General features: G+C 42.6%; 1 protein-coding gene across 5 annotated transcripts in view; it reads left to right on the forward strand.

Moving 5' to 3' along the window:
* The window catches only part of drpr (multiple EGF like domains draper), a 169,738-nt gene that overhangs the window by 140,189 nt on the left and 13,543 nt on the right, over positions 1 to 16,006 (forward strand). For 4 of the 5 annotated variants that reach the window (XM_065449797.2, XM_065449799.2, XM_065449794.2 and 1 more), the window contains exons 11-19: positions 1,340 to 1,433; positions 1,765 to 1,834; positions 4,241 to 4,423; positions 5,357 to 5,469; positions 6,088 to 6,251; positions 9,316 to 9,424; positions 10,862 to 11,008; positions 12,274 to 12,411; positions 13,144 to 13,272. In XM_065449797.2, coding sequence (XP_065305869.1) covers positions 1,340 to 1,433; positions 1,765 to 1,834; positions 4,241 to 4,423; positions 5,357 to 5,469; positions 6,088 to 6,251; positions 9,316 to 9,424; positions 10,862 to 11,008; positions 12,274 to 12,411; positions 13,144 to 13,272 — 1,147 coding nt within the window. The remainder of the gene's footprint in view (positions 1 to 1,339; positions 1,434 to 1,764; positions 1,835 to 4,240; positions 4,424 to 5,356; positions 5,470 to 6,087; positions 6,252 to 9,315; positions 9,425 to 10,861; positions 11,009 to 12,273; positions 12,412 to 13,143; positions 13,273 to 16,006) is intronic. The other variant, XM_065449798.2, reaches the window with a different exon arrangement.

The following is a 16,006-nucleotide window of genomic DNA, read 5'->3' on the forward strand; positions in this document are numbered from 1 at the left end:
ACCTGTTTGTTGCTATTGTGCACTACTGCTCAACTTGCATTTACATAGCACAGATAGTCTTCTTTATGGAAATTGGTGTACGTACTAACAACCCGCGACAGAAGCTTAGTGGTAATGACGTTGTACTATTGAGCACGAAGTAGGTTGCATATTCGCTCCTGGTCGCGGTGGCTGTGTTTCGATGGAAGCAGTATGCAAAAATGCTCGTGTACCCAGATTTAGGTTCACCTCAACCGCTTACAGCCTGAATTTTTTCGCCTCATGAAAATTATTTGATTTGCAGTTCGAAATACTTGTACTTGTGAGAGTAAATCTGGGTGTAAGAACATCCAGGTTTACTCTCGCAACATTTGTGGCTCCAGGTGAGATTCTACTTGCAGACTCATTTAAAGAAAACTAAAGCAGGCATTTAGCACATAACAATGCCTTTATAGTTATTTGCATGCTTTTGCACTGAACAAACTCAGATATGACAGGTGAACAATCTTGCATCTTGTGGCAGTCTATAGCATACTCTCTATTGCACAGATAATGACTTCACTTTATGCATCTGAATGGATGCAGCCGCACAAGTTTTTTGTAGTGTTCACCCTCATAGGAAGCACTGTGCACAAGATATTGTTTTCTGAGTCAGAGATAGGTACACACTGACGCCTTTTTGCTGGGGACGTATTCTTGGACGATTTCTTTCGGTGATATCACTTTCAGTGCATGCTTATTAGCTGGTTGAGCACTGCATCATATGAAGGCGATAGTACTATCGCCGAAAGTGATCTTCTGAGAATACGTCCCCTGGATAACCCCTACATAACATCAAAAGCAAAATTTTATTTGAATAAGCAGTCGGTTTGAATATATGAACGTGGATTCCGTTCACCTACTACAGTATGCCTTATAATCAGATTGTTGTTTTGCATGTAAAATTCTAGAATTACATCTTTTTTTTTTGTACAACTAATGAACTAATGTGAAAAATTAATTCTTGACCAATTATTTTCGAAGTTGCAAAGGCCAGCTGTTGAACTAATACTAGAGTTAATGGCTCCGAGCCATTTCCAACTGAGCCTTACTGCAAATGTTTTGTGCAGTGGCATAGAGCACAAAACCGTAAACTGTGATGTAGCAAGAAAATGTTTCATGCTTGTAAGAAGCGCTTTATAATTGCTTGGCGATGTTAGTTTATGATTACTCTGAGTATAATTCAGTCATGATCTCTCCACAGAAAACTTCAGCACTTTCTAGTTAGGTTCAGAATAGCCATTTATTATTTCTGCTGCTTGATATATAGGTGTCCCATGTGTACAGCTGAGTTACTTTGTTGCTATTGTTGCTTTTCCAGAAATGCGACTGTGATAATGGTGCCAGCTGCAATGTTACCAATGGCCACTGCATCTGTCTTCCTGGTTTCACAGGACCACGATGCGAAAGTCGAGGTAAGGAACAAAATGTATGGATTCACTCATAAGTATACATTAAGGGATTCTGGCAGGTTCAGTCTATAGTAACAGCTTTCAGTTTGTAACAGTTAGTTACAGGCTTAAGATACGATAAGTGCAAAAATCATTTCACTCAAAAGTATGCTGTCAAGTAATGCTCAGTCGTTCTGGCCCCTTGGTTTTCAGAAAGCCTCAAGACTCACTTAAGTATGCCGGAGCCCCCTTATGGTTCTAGTGTTTATGTATCCTATCCATACTCCCTTATTTAATGCACTGTACTAGACATTTTTTATGTATTAGTACTTACTTTTTCTTTCTTTTTTAACAGCTTGCACGGATGAATTATATGGACCAAAATGTGAACATGTCTGCCAGTGTGACAAGGAGAATTCAATCATGTAAGTGTGCTACATATTGCAATATTTTTACAAGAAAGTACAGTGTTATCACGTTGTGTGACTTACCAAAGCAGTTTCAATTTTTTAAAAGAACGAATATCTTGGACCTGATATTATGAACTGTTACCGCTTGTTTCAGCAAATATTATACTTCAATACTGAAAACAACGTTTGTAGAGATGAAAGGGCAATATTATTGGTGATATATTGTACGAGATAGACATTGGAAATTGTGTAGATTCACAATTTCTGAATCATCTGTAATTTTGAAAAAGCTGAATGGTTACGAGTTTACTGTGTACCTGGCCAGAAGGGGAAGAAGGCAATAAAACTAAGAATCATCATTGAACATAAACGGACACTAAAGGCAAATATTAAGACAAGCTAAAATGCTAGATTAGTGCTCAAGAATGTCTAAGGGGTTAATATTATCATGAACAGAGCTTTAACAACTAAGAAATAGAAGTAAATTCAGGATACGATTTGAGACTTCCTCAGGACATTCAAGTACTAGCCCGATGAAATATGCACTCCTCATTGTAATTCTGTCACTAGTACTCAACAACTTGTAATGAAAAGGTCAGTGTATTATAATATAAAAGAAAGTGCTGCTTGTGCAGTTCTATTCGATATTTAGAAAAAGAACTCGATGTTACCCTTGACAGCGACGTCGGCAATCAGTAGGTTTTGTTTCTGCTCGACTCTGCGCCGTCTGCGCTTTCACACGTTTCAGTAGTTTCGTTATCGCACCTTGCTGCGCTGGTTTTGCTGGGTCATGAAACTTGCACAAACTGCAAGTAGCAGAGAATACCACATCCATGTGTTGTCGTGCTATGCCTGAATGGTCCAAGTGAGCACAATGCATTGGCAGGCTAGTTGCTGCGAATCCATAATTACTTTGTTTAGTGCAAAACAATGAACACAAGAAAGACGACAGGTCCTGTCATCTTTCTTGTGTTCGTTTTGCGCTAAACAAATTAATTATGGGTCCAAGTGACTTGACCAAGAGCAGCTGCAGCGGCGAATCCATCATTGTGTCTCAGCTCAGTTTCTCCTGGCCATCTGTCGGGTGCTGTTTTATGTCACCGATGGCAATAAAGGGTGATGATAGCATACACAACGTCACCACTCCCCGCTCATGGGCAGACGATTTGATTTGCACAAAAGTGTTTGTAACCCTCATGTGCAATTTTCTCTTAAAGTAAGTCTTCTCTTGGCACAAAGAAAAACACTGCGAGGTTTCTGGAATGGTATTTGGAGAGCCTGCATTGACTGAATATTTGCCTTAAATGTCCCTTTAAGGCTTCTAGACACTGGTTTATCATATTTACTAGATTCTAGGCTGGCCTTCAAAATTCAGAAGGTAGGAAAATGTTTTAAAAATTTGTACATTTGCAACTGAATAAAATAAAAAAACACATTCAACTGTGAAAAGAACATACATTTTATTATGGTTTTCGACACTCATTGCAACCACATGCAGCATTCACTCGTCGTCGTCTTCATAAACATCATTGGCCTTTTTTCTCATTGTTTCCGACCACACATATTTTTCATCGAAATAGAGCTCATGCTGAGCTTAGAGGTCTGATGTTTTTTTCAGCTAGCAGAGTGACCTTTGTAAGCCATGGTGTAGTGGCATCATGATCATGAGCATTTCACAAGGTCAAAAAGCCTGATGCATGCAAACACAATGGCTCAGAATGACAAGATAATATGTTCAAACAAAATGACCACCCCATAGGCTGCAATCATGGCTTTCTGTATCGGGCAGTGCATTACCAGATCTCGGCAATATAGTGCCTAGAGTATTGTGGCCATGGGGCAATGTTAAGTGTCTGTTGGTCACATTCAAACTGGACCCTAGAATCTAAGCCAAACCTCAACTTTCGTACATTTTATTTAAAAACAGTATCACCTTACATTTGAGTAAAATACGGCGCCCTCTGAACTCCTTCACATTGCCTCAGTACCAAAACAAATGAGCAAATTTCATCATGGACAAACATTTTTTTCACTTCTCATGCACAACCACGTCTTAAGTTTTTGTATCAACTCTATAACGATAAGCTGAACCTGAATTCCAGTTTGTATTTGAAGCCTCCTGGAAGGTTTTCACCACGAACTAACCACAATTGCGCTATAATGCCTTATGTGCCAAGAGTTGATGTCTTTAAGCACTCGTTCATTGTCAAGACAATTGTTGAGTGCAATAACTTGAATTCTTGTGCGTTTCCGAGCAATAACATGGTTGACTCTTTTATAGAAAACTTGACTGCGTTCTTTGCGTGAACTTTGTGCTCTGTATTCCCACCCTGTAACAGCCCGGCAGGGCTCACAGTATTGGAAATAAATAAAATAAATAAACCACTTGCCTGTGCTTTTTGGTGTGTCTATTGCATACAGGTGCCACCCGTGGACTGGTCACTGCAGGTGCAAGCCAGGCTGGAATGGCGAAACCTGCTCCCGGCCATGCATGCCGCTCTTCTATGGGCCAGAGTGCTCCCTCACATGCAGCTGCGAAAATGATGGCACCTGCGACCCTGTCGATGGCACATGCGTCTGTGAACCAGGCTTCATTGGCCCCAAGTGAGAGCCATTTGTCACTTCTCTACGGATGGCGAAATGCACTGAAGTCACAATAGTAGCAGAGTCATGTCACATCTAGTAGGATGAGATAGTCGCTTGTCTTTACAGTGAGACACCCATGTTGGCACAATGGTGGCCAGGGCAGTTCGCTGCTGAGCATGACTGTGCAGGTTAGATTCTCAGTCGGCACAGTCGCATTTCACAGAAATTGAATGCAAAAATGCTTGTGTGCTGTGCTTTGGGAGCATGTGAAAGGTACCCTAAAAAAAAAAAGTTGAGTTGTACTGGTACCTAAATAACTTCTCTACAAAAAAAGAATATCGCTCTTCTCATTAGAGGCTGCTTGATAAGCCAGAAAAGATGTAAAAATGAAAGGCGGGTAGCAGTATTACATCAGAGTTCCGACACCAGCTCGCTGTGACATAACGGATTTTGATGGGGTCTACTCAGGCCTACTTAAATTTTTATTGGTGAAAGGGGACTACATTGGGTACTAAAGGACACAGGGGCTGAGCTAAGCAAGTCTTGAAGATACGAGAAAATGCTTTGAAATTCGTGACTTCACACTGATGGATGGATGCTGGGGTTTCGGCGTGAAGAACAGAAAAGAGGGAGTTGGGCCTTCACTTTCTCCTCTTGTAATCAACCTCTCATGACGAAATTAACAAAAATTGTTTTGAAATAATACTTTGGCAGACAAACTGATTTAGTGATCCTCTTTAGTGGGCTTTCTACTATGCATAATCTATGACGCATCTAATAACCTTTGTGATGCTTTGTGATGTTAATTGCCATCAACAATTTTCGACAAACTCACTCCTCTTAAAAGGTAACCTATCAAAATCTGTATAACAACACTGTTTGCTTCCTTTAAACTTGTGACTCGACTCTGGGATGTTTTGATAAAGTGTTGCATTCCTCTTTACATTGCAGCTGTAGTGAGCGTTGTCCTCCAGGCAAGTTTGGAACCAACTGCTCCCAGAACTGCAGCTGTGAGAACAATGGAATCTGTTCACATGTCAACGGCCTTTGTCAGTGTCCACCAGGTATAGACCTCTGATATTATGTCTGCAGCCAGCAATGTTGAATGACTTTTACTGTTCCAGGTTTTAGCATCACACTAACCCAAACAGAATAAACTGTAGTTCTATTGCACTGGCTGCTGCTTGGCAAAACTTAGCCCATCTTGTCCTGACTGGGCCCTCAGCTCGTCCTCATCATAGGGACCTAAAACACATTGCAAAGTGTGATTAAAAATAATTTTTTGTATTTTGTCATTATGATATACCCATTTGCTACTCTTAATTTCAGTTTTGTACTTAAATATTTGCATGTACACACTGCATTCTTCATGCTCACCTCCTGCTTTTGTCTGCGTTTTGCTATCTTTAATCTAGCGCAAATGTGACGGCAGTGTACATTGAAAAGGTTGCAATTCTGCAAGAAGTTGTTCCTATTGGTCCACTGAAAATCAAATATCCCGGTGACACACACTGAGCTTCAGTCAAAACTGGTCACTGTGTTGTTCATATTGTAGTTTCAGGCATTTGCATAACTTCTGCTCTCTTGATATTGTTGTCAGCACACTTACATATATATAGCACTACTCTCTGTGCCTTTCACTGTTATTGTGCTTACATGCTGCCCTCCATGTCTTCCTTCAGGCTATGCCAAGTCGAGGTGCAATGAACTGTGTTCTGTGGGCACATATGGCCTCAACTGCCAGAGCAAATGCAAATGCAAAAACGGGGCAGCCTGCAATCCAGTCACCGGAGAGTGCACATGCTCACCAGGATACCTTGGGGAGTTCTGCGAGTCCAAATGCGATGTGAGCAGTTGACCTTTCTATCTAAATGCACACTGTTCCAAGATCGAAGTTCCTGTCACAGTTAGGTAGCTGTTGTGATGTTCTGGCAGTAAACTTGGTCAAGTTTGGTTTATGGGTATTCCTAGTGATAGCTACCACGTTTTGATAGGGGCATAACCTAGACATACGCATGCAATGGGAGTACAGCACATGTCAGGGCAACTAGGGCCACTCAAATTATAATTGCAAGTCTTCTACTGTGATAAAATCAATTGAGGTTAAGCAGTCTGATTGTTCTTGGAAAATTCACAAATGGTTATCACTGTTCAGTGCTGCAAAATTTGCTATGCGTAAGTAAATGTGTGTGTGTGTGTGTGTGCATGTGTGCGCGTGTGTGTGTGTGTGTGTGTTTGTGTGTCGTATTTACTCGCATCTAGGCCGGCCCTGATTCTAAGCCGTCCCCTGAATGTCCAAAGCTAGAAAAACTGAAGAAAACTTACCTCCAACGTAGGCCAAACAAAAATGTGAGGACAGTTTTCACAAAATGAAAACGGCATTTATTTAATATGAACATGCCGAGCTCACTCTACGTCATTATCGCTGCTAGCCTCGTCACTATAGCCCAGACCACACATACTCTTGCAGACATGCGCAAGCTCGCGTCCGCATGCCCATGCATGTGCAGACAGTGCGGCACGGTTCACACACGTCGAAACGCGCCGCGATCTCGGTGAACAGCAACTCTGTTATCACGTGCTTATCTTCTTTGTCAGTGTGATCTCCGCGTTGCAGCTCACGCAGCAGCGTCTTCTATTGCCCCCTCCAACGACAACCATTTTTTTCATCTATGCTGAAGTCCCGCCCGGGTTGAGCATTTGACGATGCCTCTGCGGCTAGCACAACTTTTCGTTTGAAAGTGGCACTATAGTGGTATTGCCTGTTTGGTGCCATTACGGTAACGCCACGCCACACGCGAATATGACACAGGTCAAAATGGCGACGCTGCTTATGTACTTCAGTTGGCTACTGGTGTGGCTAGTAGCAGCTGCGATACTGACTTTTCTAGATGGTGCTAGCTATGCACCATATTTATTATTTTCAGTTACGAACTGGTGCATACTTTAAAAACCTCAAATCTAAGCCAACCTTAGAGTTTGGTATATGATTATTCACAAAAAAACTATCGGCCTAGATTCGAATAGATACGGTATATCTGACATTTTGAAATTCTCCGGAACTCCAGGTAATGGACAGATTTCTGCTTTGGTGCAAATTTTCTGAAAATGTTGGTTGCATGATGCTCAGTAAGAGGTCAAAGAGTAGCCTAGGAAGTTAAAACTCATTCAGACTATTTCTTGAATGGAATTTATGGCACAGCAATAAGAACATGGACAACAACAATGGCACATGCATAAAGTAGACTTCTTCAACCCTGATGGGACCAACGAAATTGGTCGAGTTATCTGCTGGGTTGAATGAAACGAAGCAGAAAAAATGCCAAAACACATTGCTGATTCATCAAGAGCATTTGCCCCGATTCTAAAATACCCCTGAATCAAATGTGCATCCACTCTAGATGGATTCGAAGTAGGAAACTGACATATGAGTGACACTAAAAGAAATCAAATATGCCCCCTATTATTTTAGCAAGAAAAGCACACCATGCTTCTGATTCTTGCAATAACGAAAAGACAAAACCAGTAAGCTTCACCATCACAGAATGGAAATTGGTTTACCTAATGTCCATCATCATCATCGCTTTTGGGATACCTTATTGCAGTCTTTGTATGGTCCACAGTGCATTTGATAGTCCGCATTTATCAAGGGACTCCACAACAATAGCAAATGGGATTGTGGGCTATACCTAGACTAACTGTTGGGCTAGTTTGACCTGCTACACATATTCCTCTAATATGCCAAGAACATGTGACACAGCTGGTTGCCACCAGCCTGCAAATATTTGATTGTTTGAATGTGCTTTTGTAATCATCAGACTAAAGGTAGTGTGCTGTCATCGCCATGCTGTGCAATAACTTATGGCATTGACATCCATGATCTCCATCCGAACGTGGCAATGATGATGATGCTGGCTAAGCTGGCTCTGACGGTAGGCTGTTGTGAATGCCACGAATGTGATTTAGGTTTTGGTTTCATGTTGGATTGCACCGCCCAAGCAATTATAGGAGCAATTTTTTTGGAATAAAAGGCATGCGTTAGGATTTGGTAAATATTGCAATAATTTACAATGAGCTGCCGTTTTCCCTTTAAAATCTTTCTGAGGCCAGTCGAAAATAGGTATTGTCCATGAAAGATTACATGAGTTCAACACATTTTCTGTACCTTAAAGGCCACCCAGATGGATGGTGCCTCTATTGGAATCAACCACCGTGGCTATGTTGTTGTGCTGCTAAGCACGAGGTCGTAGGATCAAATCCCGTCCACGGCGGCCACACTTCAATGGGGGCAATGCAGAAACACTCGTGTACCATGCTTTGGGTGCATGTTAAAGAAACACAGGTGGTCAAAATTAATCCGCAGTCCCCCACTATGGCTTGCCTAATAATGAAGTCATTGTTTTGGCACGTAAAACCCCAGAATTAAGTTTTTTCTATTGGAGTCACCACTGCGAGCACCAATGGGGTGGGGTGTGTGCGTTGTTCATATAGAGAAATGCGACACTGCTTTTGTGGCTTTGCACATTGCAGACGCATGAGGCCACAGTCCCAGGATCTTCTCTTCTGCGAAGCTCCTATCATATAATTTTCTTAAAACTCTCTGAAAGCCAGGCTTCTGATCTTTGCATGCAGGATGGTCACACTGGAAATGTTTTAAAGCTTCTTCAGCACCACACGTGTTACACTTGGCACTGGGTGCCATGCCAATTAGGAAATAGCTATAAATATATAAATACAGGTTGGGAGGTATATGTATGTCCTTGATGGTGCGTATTCCACATGCTAACATTCTATAACCTTATAAGTTTATGATGAAATAAGTAATGTCTAATGTCTGATATTTTAAGTGGATCTGTAGTCTTGTGTTTCCATATTTGTTATTCTTTTGCTTTACATGACCTGGCCACCAGCATGGGAAGTATGGATTGAATTGCGAAAATAAATGCAAGTGCAACTGGGAGCATTCCTTGGGATGCGATTACATCACCGGCAAGTGCATCTGTGCACCTGGCATCAGAGGTGAGCCCACCTGGCCTTTGTCTTCGGCAGCTACATTCGCTCGGAATTTGTACCATCATCCACTTGTCATCCTCTCTGCCACGTTAAGATAAAGATGGAGGCGAAGACAGCTGTCTTGAGAGAAGTCATCCTACTAATTTGAATTCACACTAGTACCAGCAGCACTTGCAGCTCCTTCATTTTCTTTTTCAAGCTAATTTGCTCGGGAAGTCTGCACTCCAGCCTTCAGCTATGACTTTCTGAAATAGTAGAGAGCTTTAGCCAGTGCTAAACACTTCAGTATTGCTGTTTTAGCAGAATACCAGAATGGATATATGAATAGGAGGCGCTAGTGCAAATATCAGGTGGCACTGCATTAAAACTAGAATGTACTGGAATGTGCTTCCATTGTGTAACACTTCTTGGCAGAGAAAACTATCATGGCATTTTAGGAAGTTGATGCCGCTACAAAAACCTCTGTGGCAGATATAAGAGTACGCAGCCACGCTGTGCTTATAAGGATGTTTGTGTGATTTGGTTGTGCTATGTGGCACAAGGCACCATCTACCAGTGCCGCTGTTCAATTGCAGGTTGCTGCCTATCAAGTTACACTGCTTCAAGTTTATTTACTACAGTTAATACAGTGTCCCACATTATCTCTAATGGGCCTTAACTCGAAGCTGTTCCTCGAAGCTGTTCCTCGAAGCTGTTCCTCGACTCCATCTAGTGAAGCATGGGGCCTCTCCATAACTGCAGAATTAAATGCTGTGCTTCATTAACAGTCCTCGTTGATTACAACAGTGAGGAGTAGTTGCTTAGGAAACTATCACTCCACTGGTTCTGAGCAGGCATCCAAGAATGCCTGGTTATAAAATTTTCACCAGTAAAATTGCCGTGGAGCGTCGTCAAAGGGCTGCAACAGTTTTAGTCGAACGGTGGCCCTGCAGTCTACTTTCATGAGTTGAGGTGGAGCGTTGAGTGGGGCAACATCCTAGAATATGGGTGCGAATGTGCTTTGTGTCGGAAATTGCATATCCTGTGTCACCAGTTGAAGGTCAAAGCTTGTTTTTACTAAACCAGTATGAATTTTGATGGGGGTAAAATGCAAAAATGCTCGTGTACTTAGGCTTAAGTGCACAGTAAAGAACCCCGAGTGGACAAAATTAATCCGCCATCCTCCACTACACCATGCCTCAAAATTATATTGTGGTTTTGGCACGTGGAACCCCGACTTTAACTTTTCTTTAATGTTTCTTATTAATTTACTCAGTATCATGATCTCATGACATATGCTCGTGAAACAAAACACCTAGTGTTTTTGTGCGAGAAGTTCAGTTTGCAATCACTATTTGCTGATCTTAAATAAACTGTAATGTTATGGATTGTAACTGCAAAGAAAATAAAGGAAGGAAAACTGGAAATTTAACTGAATTTGTGCAAACTGTGACCTGCTTGCAGGAGTGTCCTGTGAAAGTCAGTGTCCCCGTGGCCAATGGGGTGCCTCGTGCGAGAACACCTGTGACTGCAAGAACAACTCCTCGTGCAATCCAGAGACTGGTGTTTGTGTCTGTGAACGGGGATGGATGGGCAAGGACTGCAGTGAACGTAAGCTGTCTTCTGCATTCTCTGCATGCTTACTGGCACATCTTGCCTTACTATCACAAGATGCTGGCTGCAGATATTCTTTTGTATGTGTGTACGCAAACATGCGGGCAACAGTTTGTTGTTGCCTTAGGGGCCAATATCTGGTAAACAAATTTCATTATTAATTTGGGTCATGCATAAACTAGCCAATTCATGTGACCTAGTGCAAAAAATAGTCATAGCATTCCATACCAGGTAATGTGTTCTTTCCTTATGGCAGGGTAACTTATGGTGCTGAGTGGCGGTTCAAGACAATTGAAGAGTAGCGTGATGTTCTTACATTGTGCGTCTCCATTGAAGCCTTTGCTCCCTTCATTTTTTTATCTCTCTCTATCTTGTAATTTTAGGGGCCTGGTGATTTCGCAGATGACATTTGCCTCTACCTGCCATAAGACTTTGAATCAACCTAACTTCTAATGTTCTCTGTACAGATGCTGCGCAGCTTAGTGAAAAAGCACATATGCATTTATGTTGCTTTTCCTTTGCCTTTTCCACGTTTTCCCTATTCAGAGGCCACACGTGACATTATATATGGGCTAAACACCATTGACACAATGGAAAAAAGTAACATTTACAAATAGGACATGTGCTGATGCAAGTTGCTGTCTCAGGTCAAAGTCCCATTTTTCAGGGCTCTTCGATGCAGTAAAAAACGGTGGACAAAACAAAAGCTAAATGAATAGTCTACAAATTAAGCACTTACCGAGGCTTAGTGTCCAATTGAACAGAATTATTTTTGCTTGTCATTTAAAAACACAGGTCAGATTTATAAACCTTCTTCAATGCAGCAGGGAGCAAGTTAAGCTACTGAGCTATATTCGTTTTGTGTAAATTTTAGCACAGATTTCCGTAGCATATACGGAATAGCTGTAATTATCTGCTGTGAATAGTAGCACAACACTGAGCCTGTAAGATGGAACAGGCCCTGTAAGGTGCACTGGCACTGTATATATATATGGGTTCAATTCTCAACTGGTGGAGGCTGTAGTTAATTTGGAATTCAGTCAAATAAGATGCATGTACCAAGCATTATGTGCATGCCAGAACAACCTCAATATGTTCTTTGAACACATGTGGGGTCACCTACTATGCTACTTCTGCATGCAGACTGGACATGTAGATGTCATTGTGTGATGCTTACCACTAACTGACCTTGTTTTGGACTGTGTTTGTGACTAATAGAGACACTCGAATGACTTCTTGTCTTGCCTTTTGGCTTGTTGCAGCATGCCCAGCTGGCTACTTTGGCCAGAACTGCTCGGAGGTGTGTGCAGCGTGCATGCACAGCAATGGCCGTCCCTGCAACCACATCACCGGTCAATGTCAGTGCAGCGCCGGTTATATGGGCTTGCAGTGCAGTGAGTGTGAGTCATCATTTCTGTTAACAATATCACTCCTGTCTCCACCTAATCTGCAGCAATGCTGCAACCCAGATAAAAGCTCTGCTCGTGCGAGTATAACTGTGCGGGCACCTCTTTTCCACGTGCCTGCTCCTGACCAGAGCCACTGCAATGTTGAGTCTGAGCCCTGGCTAACCTGTTTCCCACTTATTCTCTCAGTGTTTAAATTTATTTTGGGCAGTACTGACTTGCATAGTCTACATAGTTAAATTTGAATGTTCCTCGCCCTGCATTTCCCGACTAAAATTTATGTTTTCACTCGGAAGGCCACATACTTATGATGTTCTATGAAAACTACATTGTGCACAAGTCCTCAAAGTATGCAAGAGAAATTAATTAATGAGTGGCAGTGGTGGCTTCTAATTTACGCATGAGTTTCCCATGAAAATATTACATTTTTACGGTGTCTGCTTTGGTGTGACGTACTTATCAACAAGGAATAATTACGTTGTTTCAGGATAAGCGACTACTTGGCATCACGTAACACTGACATCATCGGCACTGCAGCTGAAGCATAAAATTTAAAAGAAGTCTGGCTTTCATTTTCTCCAGTAATGATAAAAATTGTGGCCCGAAAGTAACACAAATAGAGATCTGGAATAAAAAAGGATACTTCACCAGTCTGAACTGCTCCGGCATTTCTATTTAAAGTATGATTAACACTAGTTTTTATATCCATTCATCTTCTGCTTCCAGCCTGCCCTGTGGACAAGTGGGGCGACAACTGTTCTCAGAAGTGCAAATGCCAGAATGGAGGCGAATGCAACTCTGTGACGGGTGCCTGCCTCTGCATGCCGGGCTGGCAAGGCGAGAACTGCACCATACGTGAGTACCTCTATTTTTTCCACCTTTATCTAATTGTGCCTTTATCTAAGTGCTCCTGATAACATACCTGCCAATGGTCCCGAACTTTACACAACATTTATGAATTCGGGCTTATTCTATAATTTTACGAATGTTTCGTCAAGCATTACGAAAAAATAGTTCTGGCCACAAGAAAGTTTCCCTTGTCAGTCACTGAACATACACTGGGAATCTTCTGATGGTGAGGGAACACCAGAGCGGTACATGCTTCAAACAAGATTATTCAGGCAAGTTCCAGAAGCAAGGGAAATTTGCAACGGCAAAGTAGCCGAAAAAGTCACTGTGATCTAAAAACATGTGTTGCTTGTCAGTCTCTGCTGTTCAATGCTATTAGATCAATGCTATTAAAGTGTGCAAGTATCTTATGAGAGCTGTGCTCAAGACAGACTTTTAAAGAATGCATACTATCTGCCCCCCATCTCTTCTGGTATCAGAACTTTGAGAGCTTTACAAAGTTCAATGTTCACAGGATGGCACGTAGGCCGATGTCAAAAGACTGAAGAGACAAATATTGGCATTTTGGAAAATGCAGCACAATGTGAACAGAAACAAGAGGGCATGAGACAGACACCAGCTCTCAACTGGGCTATGCCTCACAAATGGCATCTGTAAAATTACATTTTCCATCTGTACAAAAAGAAATATTAAAGAGAAGCATGGATGATGGAAAGATGATGCTTTCATTTATAATATCATCAGCCTAATTTATATTCTCAGCAGTACCTCGGCCTCTTACAGCAGCCCCTGATTAGTACTTCTCTCTTGCGAGTCAGCTGCATGATTCCATCCTATACTATCTGCAAGTTTCCCACTTTCAATGCATGACATACCTAATCCTCAACCATCCTGAATGGCATTTCCCCCTCCCTTGTCACCCACTTGCCACATAACACAGCAAAAAACACAGATAACTCTCTGAACCAGTGGCGTAGCTAGGTCGTTTGGATCCCAGGGCGCATAGGTCTTCTGTCACCTCCCTCCCCCTCCTCCGGTGTAGTCAGGAAGGTGACGATATAGAAAACTTTTTCAGGGAGGGGGGCATGATGTTCAAGCACAAGCATAGCTGCCTTGGATACCGCACATGCCCCCCCCCCTTCTCTTTCGTTTCCAGATATCCCGAATGTAGCAGCTATATACATTGTTTTATTCTCTGCATCAAATAACACAGGGTGCTGTACTGATAATTTCCGATAAGGCGATTTGCACACCTGCTGTCAGACTATAATGCTTGGCAGCCAATACAGATGCAGCATTGTGGAAAATATGGCTCACAAGTAAAAAAAAATATTAAAGTTTTAATCAGCGGTTTTAGAGGCAATATTGCATTTGCAAAATCGAAGCCCGACAGTTATTCTGTGAAGCGACAGAATTCTGTGAAGTTGTTGCCCAACAACAACTTCACAGAATTCGTCGTAGGTACTATCGTCTGCAGTATTTTGGCTGTGGGCCCAAACGAAAAATATATAGTGTGTTAGTGAGGATGAACTCCCCATCCCATCAGAAAACACCACATGCTTCCCTGCTGTGCGGGCGACAATGCTATGACATTACGAGTACTCTTCATTCTGATTCATAAAGCCTTTCTTTATTTTTTGCTATTGGCAAACGTCATTATCCAAGCTGCGGTACCGCCACAGGGTTGGGAACGGAATAGAGCACGCTTCACGTCGATTCCTAGCTGGCGTCACCATGCAAAGAAAGAGAAGGCTGCGATGAAGCCCATGCCAGTGAAAGCTTGCGTTCATCTTTTTCTTTCCTCCATGCTTGCACTACTGTCGGTCTGCACTCGCAACACTCTTAACATGGCTGCACCCTTTGGGGTCTATATTTGTCCCACAACAATAATTGTTATCTCCATAGCTAGCATCTCCTTTCTTAAAGGGCCCCTGAAACGGTTCGGACAAATTTTGTAGGCGCGTAGGGTACAGCTTAAGTAGAACATTTGCACCACAATTTAAGTGAAGCGTTACGTATTAATGGAGCTGCAAGCGATTAGAAGTTACCCTCCTCCCTAGCTATGCTTTTCCTCCTCAACTCGCTCGCCGAGCGAGCGGCGCTAAGCTCCGCCTTCACTGGTTCAGCGTCACGATGCGACGTCACATCGCTCACTTCCGGTTGTTTAGGAGCACGCCCCCTCCCGCGCGAGACCTCTCCGCTAGCCCCTTGGCCGTCGACCGAGAGCTATCGAAGCAGCGTGCGTTGCGAGCATTCTGTCGTAGCGCCGAACGTGTCCGGTACTCCGCTAAAAACAGGCAAGCTGGTCATTTCGGCAAATGACTGGAGGCATAAACTCAAGCTGATGAAGGAACTTTAGCGTAGACGTACGTGAGCAGCCTGATCGGTCTGCACGGTCCAGACACTTGCTGGCGCAGCGCTTAACCAGTCAAACAAAGCGCTAATATTGCTCTAACCAAGTGTACAGCATTTTAAACATTTGTAAATCAACGTGTTGATGATTACACTCCTGCGAAAAATACACACCAGCAGCAAAGAATACACTTCGTTGCTGCTACTGTGTATGGTTGAGCTCTGTGCCACCAGGTGGCTGCACCGTGCAGACCGTTCACATTTGCCCTTCTGCTCATCTCGTGGCTCATCCCGGCACAGTCAAGCGGCCAGACCCTGTCCCCTTGCGCTTGCGTTTGCCCTAATACTGGACTCGCGGTTTGCAGGTCGCTAGGTTTGCAGTCCACAA

Source organism: Dermacentor albipictus, chromosome 4 (genome assembly GCF_038994185.2).
Source record: "Dermacentor albipictus isolate Rhodes 1998 colony chromosome 4, USDA_Dalb.pri_finalv2, whole genome shotgun sequence".
Lineage (NCBI taxonomy): Eukaryota > Metazoa > Arthropoda > Arachnida > Ixodida > Ixodidae > Dermacentor > Dermacentor albipictus.